At 37.4% G+C, this 8,580-nt stretch overlaps 1 protein-coding gene across 1 annotated transcript in view; it reads right to left on the minus strand.

The window, feature by feature from the left end:
- LOC102210275 (cGMP-inhibited 3',5'-cyclic phosphodiesterase A-like) overlaps positions 1–8,580 on the minus strand; it is a 79,255-nt gene that overhangs the window by 6,529 nt on the left and 64,146 nt on the right. The window contains exons 9-14 of the mRNA XM_013911282.1: positions 8,160–8,271; positions 7,175–7,282; positions 6,362–6,561; positions 5,191–5,394; positions 4,329–4,490; positions 535–784 (exon numbers count right to left, since the gene is read on the minus strand). Coding sequence (XP_013766736.1) covers positions 535–784; positions 4,329–4,490; positions 5,191–5,394; positions 6,362–6,561; positions 7,175–7,282; positions 8,160–8,271 — 1,036 coding nt within the window. The remainder of the gene's footprint in view (positions 1–534; positions 785–4,328; positions 4,491–5,190; positions 5,395–6,361; positions 6,562–7,174; positions 7,283–8,159; positions 8,272–8,580) is intronic.

An 8,580-nucleotide genomic window follows, 5' to 3' on the forward strand; every position in this document is an offset into this window, starting at 1 on the left:
ATATATATATATATATATACACACACACACATATATTATTTTTGTGCTAAAAGCAAAATTTAAGAGTACTGTGGTTTCCTTGTTTGTTTTTTTTATTTTTACTTACAGGAATAAAGGGAGCGTGACGTACGTAACTACTGTAAAAAGAGAAACTAACATTGCACTTGCAGGGGGATGATGAAATGAGCATCATATATATGAAAATCAAAAGAACTGGAATTTCAAATAATAAATTATAGATGCTGATGATAACTGTTGCACTTGTTGTTGCAAGAAAGCAAATGATAACTATTTATCCCATTAGGAATATGTGTAGTAATTAATAGTGTTCTCAACTATTAATACTGTGTGTCTTTTTTGCATCTATCACAGCAGCAGAAACTAGCTGCATTAAATGTCGATAAATGAGTCAAAAATAATGACAGAAAGTCTATCCTGGAACATGTCCTCCCACGCAGTGAATACTCACAGGAACGATTCAGCGACATACGTTAGGTATTCCCTACAACATGAATAATCAAGAGACTGACATACGCGAGGTGTCAGAACTTGTTGACGCATCCTCATCTGCCATATCCTCGTCCTCCTCTTCTGTATCTTGTCCTTCCTGGTCTCCCTCAGATTCATCAACCCAGTGTCCCGGCATAAGAGCAGCTGAGTCGTAGGAGGAGCACAGTGGTCCCACGATGTGAGTAATGAATGATTCCTGCAGTTTAGCTAACTGTGGAGCAGACCTGTCCATGAACGGGCTGATGGGAAGGCCCAGGGATGATTCTTCATCGCCCTGGCAGAGTACAAATATGAAAACGTAAGAATAACAGGAATTATTAAATATAAATGATGTGTCTTGCACTCTCTCCTTCAAGAGCTGTACATTTTTAAAGATGGCAGAGAATAAGGGCTTTTACACAGCATAAACTAATTTCTGTATTAAAATAAATCAATATATGAATTAAACACGATATCACTCAAAGGTAAACACAGCTATGCATCTAGTCTTCTGTATAACTCAAGTGGCAAGCACAGAAACTTCCAGATATGCTACCTCTGGGCACAGTCTCTTGAAAGTAGGTCAAGAAGACTACAAATAGAAAAACATCAGTTCAAACTATGGCCGATCTGTATGTATCAGTCATCCAAATGAGGCTGCCTGCAGAAATTTTCCAGAGTAATGGTGACTGTGATCTTTATATTTGTAACCACATGGTCACCACCAGTAAATGCAGACAGAAATCTAATTATCTTTGCTGTGTATGTATAGATTGGGTGCATGACTCCGCATCAGATAAACTGTAATTATGATTTGTTTAAGTATTTATCTGTGTAACAGTCGTATACTGTAAATGGAGGCCACATAAAGAAAACCAAAGCGGAGTCATATCTGCCCCAAATCGTGTGGTTTGTGTTGGATTACCCACGACCACACAGCTTGTATTGTATTTTAATACATCGTGATTCGTGACAGTCCTGTACTGTGCTTTCATGTTTGTTATATGATGTTAGAGCTTTCAAAGCTATTCACCGGGAGGACAGAGGGCCAAGAGCTCCAATTGCTATGGAAACCAGAAACCTGGATGGCGTCAGTGCACTGCACTAGTGGTTATGTGTGAAAAGTGTGTGTGTGTGTATTTATAGACACGGCACAATCAAACAGAGAAACTTTGTTTTAAGTGAGTATTTTTAAAGTGTAGAATATTAAATTGGTGCATTGCAGTGCATGATGGAAATTCACGCATGTTTGTGTGTGTGTGTGCGTTTATATCTGCGCTGACTCTGATGTCACAGAGAGCCTCGTTCCACTTGTGATCTTCCTCAGTGCGACTGTGAATGAGTGCTGTCAAAGGATGGCACATTTAGGTCATGCGCCTCTATGAAAGCAAAGCATGCGCATACGCTCTGTCTCTCGCCACCCTGTCTCTCACCCCCAACCCCCATCCCCCCGGGATGCTGTCACTCAAAGGACTTACATAATCCATAAAGTTTTTTAAGACAACTGAGCCAAAGCTTCCAGAGGAACACCAGAATGCTAAGCAGCAGACATGAGAGGCATGTCGCTTTCCTCGGGAATCAGCAATGTTCAGATTAGAGGTTTCTCGCTGCTGAACACTGGTTTGATATCCTTTCTCTGAGTTTTCCCTTCATTAAAAAGGATTAAATAGATAATACACATTCTGATGCTAAGTTTGGTGGCTGTCAAAGCAACCTTGTGATAACAAGCTTCTGTCCCAGCCTGTATGTCTAACATAAAGACCTGATTTGAGAGGAATTTATATTGTGGGTACCGCTGAGAAATAAATAAAGTTTTCAAATTAGTGCCATGCTGTCTACAAAATCCTTGCTTGTTATCTTTATGGTCTTGTGAGTTTATAGCAGGATTTGTTGCCAGGCATCCATCTACAGCGGCTGTAATAAATACATGAGCTAATAGGTAAATGTTTTCAATATTCAGCTATTGTCAGAGGGAACATGTGGCTACACATTTATACCTTAGAGAAATGTTCTAGGGGCAAGAAATGAAATGCCTTTCATGCATACTGGAAGTTTTTAAAGGTTTAGTTCATTGTGTCTGTTTCTTAGCTTTAATTTCCAATTTCCTGTCACCTCTGTAATGTCACTCTCCCAGTTTCCTTTATTCCCTGCCTCATTGTTTTGCTACTTTGTGTAGTCAAGAGACTTTTCCTCTTTTCTCGTCTTTTCCGTCCCCCTGCCTGTGACCCGGACAGCAATCTCATTACATGACTGTCTCAGTTCCTAAAATGAATTTGAAGGACAGAGGATTGAGGAGACAGAAAGCTTGCCAGAGCAGATGTAACGAAGGATCAACAGGTGTATCCTTTGTGTGGAAGTGTTGTTACCTCTGTGCTAAACTGCTGAAATACACAAACCACGTTGGGAGGAGGGATCTACAAATAAGTTATTTTAGGAACTGTTCAGTTCACTACTCGTGTATTTGTTTGATAAAAGAAAAAGGTATGATATCTTGACACACTGTCAATTTATTTGAAAGATGGCCTCAATAATAAAGTTGTGAAGCACACTGTTATGCTTGAATGACATCTGAAATAATGAAACACAGCAGTAGTTGGTCTGTACCAAAACAATTTAGGATGCCGCCATGCCAAACATCATATTTACTTGACATTGTTTTAAAAATCCGACTCCAAAGCCAGGATGTCTCATTTAGTTAAATGCCTGTTTCCTTGACTGACTCCCCGTGTCTCTTACTCGCCTCCTCTACTCACATGTCTGGCAGAAGGGCCTAAGACGTTAAGAGGATTCAAAGAGGATTCAAAGAAAGGAATGAAGAATGTACTTAGAAAGAAATTAGGAATCTGGAAGGTTTCTGGGAATTCTTAGTGTTTGTTGTGTTTTCTGTCTTGCCTTGTTTTCTTCTGTGTGAACTCTGACCTCTGTTTTTAGATTTTTTTTCTTTACTCTTTTTTGCCCACTGGATTTATTTGTCATGTTGACTGACTCCTGTGAATGTTCTGTGTTTGGATTTTCCTTCACTGAAAATCACATTGTGTTTATCACTGATAAGGCTGTAGACGAGAACATTTTTGGTTAACTCTCACAAGATATTGGTTTATATTGACAGGATTCGTTAGTAAAACAGTGATATCAAACACAATAAGTATTGTTTTTGTACAGAAAGTTAGCGTGAATTACAATTACTAACTCCTAATCCCTGAATGTAAAATAGTTTTAACTTGTCATAGCTTTATAATTTTTCATGTGACTGAAATATTGAAATAATACTGAGATATTTATCATACATAAACTATGTTAGTAATCTATTACAGAAAAATGACCTCATATCTCTCATTAATGATCTAATAAACGTTCTGCAACAGCCACTCCTAACAGGACTTTGGTTTATTTACAAATGATGACAGTGAAAACACTATTAGAGGCGCTCCTGTGCATCACAGCACTTCCTGTATTTCAAAGTTTTTTGTATAACTATTTGGTTTGTGGCATCTGGCAATTCCTTGTACACACAAGTTAGGCTTTAGCAAAATATCCAGTCTGATCACACTGGCTTTTAGGTAGAGTTTTATTATGTTAAACCATTACTGATATATAAGTAATAAATGGTTGATTTTATTAAGTAGGTTTTTTTTTTTGTTTAAATTTAAAGATTTGGGCAAGTGTAGAGTTAAAGAAAAGCATATTTTGGTAGAATTCTTTTTGAAATGATTCTTGTGTTTTTTTGTGTTTTGTTAGTTTTATGTGAAATGCTGAACATTTAGAAAGCGTTTTTTTTTAAAGGGAACACTTAACAAAACTGCGCTCTGAATATATTGGAGACATTTTCATGAACATACCTGTTCATAGAACTCATTGACGATCCCCTCTGTCCATTGTAGGTGCAGCTCCTTACACTTCAGTGGCCCGTTGACATCAGCGAGCTTGATGCACATCTGGCACACTAGCAATCGATCATTCTCATTGGTCCAATCAATACAAGACACTCCTTCATCCCCTACCTAAGGAATTAGAAAGATGTTTTTGTCAAAAACAAAAACAGAGCTTATAGATTAGTTGTAGAAAGGTTTATAGACCTTGCATTTAAGACAATGTGAAAAAAAGACATTCTCTGTTACTTCAGAAAGAGACCTTTACAGAAAAAAAATGAAAAGAGCCTGCAGTAAATGTTTATTATCTCTTTCAAGGAGGTTATGATTTTGGTAGTGTTTGCATGTGTGTATCACTCTTTCTGTCCGTATACATGATAGCTCAAAATTTTTGAATGATTTCTAATAAAACTTTGTAGGCGTGTAGATTATTGTGACAATCCATTAGAATTTGGATTATAAAGGTCTTCAAGGTAAAATTTAATAAGTTGTTGGTGGAAAACTGACAAAAAGTGTATTGTCAATATATAGAAAGTACCATTTAAGGATTTACAATGTGTCACGTTTGACCTCTGAGCTCTTCTTCAAGGTCAGATAAGGTCAGAGTTTCATAAAATGTCTCGTTAAAATGTTTATCGTTAAAACTGTGCTTTAAATTCTGCGTCTTGTTTGTATTGGCAACATTTAGAAATTTGAACTGTTAAATGGGGATTCTAAATATCACATCATAGTTTGCATTCAAATATCAAGTCGAGTCAGTAACAGCATTGTAATTACAGACGAATGATGGATGGTCATGTTTTATACTGTTTATGTAGCTTATTTGATTTACCTTGGCATTAAACTCTGCGAGGAAGTCAAAGTGCTTTTTGAGGTCAGTGGCCAGGATAGCTTCAATGACTAGGAAGCGGAAGCGCTTGAACTCGACGTGTTCAAGGTTAACCAGGAAGTTATACTCAGATCGAGACATAAAGAGGTTCCAAGCTGCAGCTGCGTGATGGTTTTCCAAGACTGACCTGTCGTTGTAAAGAAGAGCCTAAAATGGAGAAGGAGAAACTTAAATTAATATTTCATATCTGTCAATGAATGAATCTTCCCAGTTTAGTAATGAGTCGCTTACTAAACCATGTTTAATATTACATGTTAGGTTTTAAGGTATGATTTGGTACACCAAAATCTAAAAATAAAAATAACTCATACATGAATCAAAACTTTGACAAGAATCCATTTTTTTGTTGATGCTAATTCCGGCTTTCTTTTTTACCATAATGTTGCCTAAAACCTGCAGTATCTGCATTGCCTCAGTCTCAACTGTAAACTGCTTAGACTAACGACTTAATCTGCTTTTGGCTGTATGTTGATGTTTGTATTTGGTTCATTTAAAGCTCTTTAACAACAGTACTCATGTCTGAGCATTATGTACGTTTATATTCACACCATTTACGCTCTTGTAACAACATTTGATAACAGGATAAGCGGCTTCATTCATATTAATTATAAGCAAAACAAGCAGATTTTAGCTCAAAGCGCAGTTAATGTGACAGCTTACATTACTCCTTATCTCATCATAATTACATCTGAACCGTTATAAAGGTTTACACTGCTCATAATAAACAAATACTGGTAATATGCTGCCTATCATCTCTCCGGAGCATTTCATAAACATAAACTTAATGAAAAGACGTCTTACTGACATTCAGTTTTGTGAGCTTATCTACCTTAAAACATTAATTACTATCACATAACTAATAATTCAGTCAGTTAGTATTCTAAGATCAGTATAGTTGCTGAAGGGACTTGGTTAATGAATATCCACACAACAACTTGATGTGGACAACGCTCAGGGCGACCTTATTGATGACATTTCACTACTCCATTCCCAGTTTTAGCTTCCCAGTAAATGAACTTTCCCATCCGTCAGTTTTATTCATCACTATCCAGCCATCACTACGGCTCCTCCCTCAAGCCTTCCAGGTCACAAACATTTTCCTGTATTTATTTACCTGTGGTGCACTGGTAGCTACTAGAAAGGCATTGGTTCTTCCAGGGTGGTCATAGTCATGCATGGCAGCAGCTACATAAAGGGCCATGAGCTCCAGGGCAGGGATAAGACCAGCCAGGCAGCCATAGCCTTCCTGCAGCACAGGGTTCATTTTGGACACCAGGAATCCTGTGGCACCAGGTGTAATGCCGTTCTGTGAGTCTACATCCAAAGAGACAACACAGGCAAACTATCAGTGACTCTGACCTCTGATCGCTCCTCTCAAATGTTGCCTGCAAGTCTACTTCATTCTGCAGGACATGCCAGCATTATCACTAACTTTTAGTATCTTGCCATTGACCAAACAGGAGGAAAAAATAATTAAAAAAAATTACTTTCAATAAAAATAAATATGGGAATATCTGGGTAATTTTGCTATCACACTGCACTTGTGATGCCGTCCAAAACGTGTAAACAAGCATGAATAAAAATTGAGGACGACGTCTAGTTAAGTTGTGAGCATTAGCTCTGGTTCAGGACCCATGAGAACGACTAAATGTATGTCCTAATTATTCAGCTTGGTCCCTCGTGACAGAAGTTATTAATGCATAAATAACAAAATTGTCAGCTTAATTTTCAATCTATGCACTTTGATCCTCTGACTGAATATCTGTCCTGTACAGTCTAGGTACAGTTATGAGTGTCTTAAGCTTTAAGATTTACACCAACGTGGAAACAGGCTTGCTAGAGTCTGGCAGACGGGAATTAAAATTATGATGATTTTTTTTTGCATGAAATATCAGGAAGATTAATGTATGCGTAGGAGACAGCGCACCAGTGTGTACTCCGTTCTCAGTCAGCAGGGTGGGCAGTCCTGGCACAGGCTGAGTGGTGAGGTACCAGACAGCATGCAGCACGTCTGTGGCATGGATCCGGTTGTGATCTGAGGAGAGTAAAATGAAGTGCTGATTCACAACAGTGTGGGTGGTAAGAGCGTAGTGGAAAAGTCCCAGCTTGACTAGTTTTAAATACCCTCAATCACGGTAGTCACCTCATTGGGCCTCAATGCAAGCAGTGTCCTTTTAAAATATATTGGCGATATAATATGTAAAGTTGGTATACATATAAGTATACTGTATACTATGGATTACTACTGCATCAGTGCATGGCTGATGAAGCGACTTCTCTCGTTTTTACAGAAAAACAATGTTACAATCCATGGAAGACATGGAGATGTAACATAAAAATCCATATAAAATAAACACTTATTAATTGATTGATTTGATTAATTAAGTTTCACTGGAAGGTTTTTTAATAAGAACACAACTTGTAAACATGTTGGGTCACAGTCTTTTGCATAATGAATGAAGTGCTATGAGTAAATCTGCCAATTCAAACAATGGCTTAAAATCTGGGTCACAAATAGACAACTAGACTGATATAGTTTGATTAACGTCACATATGTATGAGATGGATATTGATGCCTCTAAGTAGGCTTTATCCATAGTATTCCCAAACATGTAAAAATATTCCCTCTTGATGTACCCTGTGGAGGCTTTGAGAGAAAGGCTAAAATCTATTTGTATTTGATTAGGAGCTATTTTACAATATATTCCTTCAAATAATCTAATCTGTCACACTATAAATTCAAGCTCGTGTCATCACATTTTCAGTATATATTTGAACAGTAAACAGCAGGCAGGAAAAATAGACACGCCATTAAAAGTTTATTTCATGAGCAACACATCCACCTTGTGGCAGCAAAAGGTAATGATGGATCATTTTTTGTTTTTTCTTAAATATGTGATCCTTCTACTTACAAGGGATGTCCCTGTATCCATTTTCCAAAGAATGGAAGTAGTTCATGAACTCTCGCACAGGAATCCTGAAGGTCTCGAACAGACCTGTGTCCTCAAACAGCCTATAAGAAACCTGGGAGATGCCACCATGAGGAAAACACACACTACAGTGAATCACCTGGATATCAAATCATGCATATTAGAAATCAATTCATTTTTCCACCACCTGCATTAACAAGCTAACATCTTTATCCAGTTAAGCTGCTAATTACATAAGTCTACTGCAAATGTAATCTCAACAATATGAGTTCCTGTTTATTGAATTAATGACCATTTGTTTTCATTAAAGTTGCAACATTTCCTCACTAACTGTTAAGAGAATTTTTATTTTAGTTAAATCATTAAAGTATAATCAAGTAGAAACAAGTATGCCTTATAATCA

The sequence above is a fragment of the Pundamilia nyererei genome, unplaced genomic scaffold, assembly GCF_000239375.1.
Source record: "Pundamilia nyererei isolate P.nyererei 1_Seehausen unplaced genomic scaffold, PunNye1.0 scaffold00003, whole genome shotgun sequence".
In the NCBI taxonomy this organism is placed as follows: Eukaryota; Metazoa; Chordata; class Actinopteri; order Cichliformes; family Cichlidae; genus Pundamilia; species Pundamilia nyererei.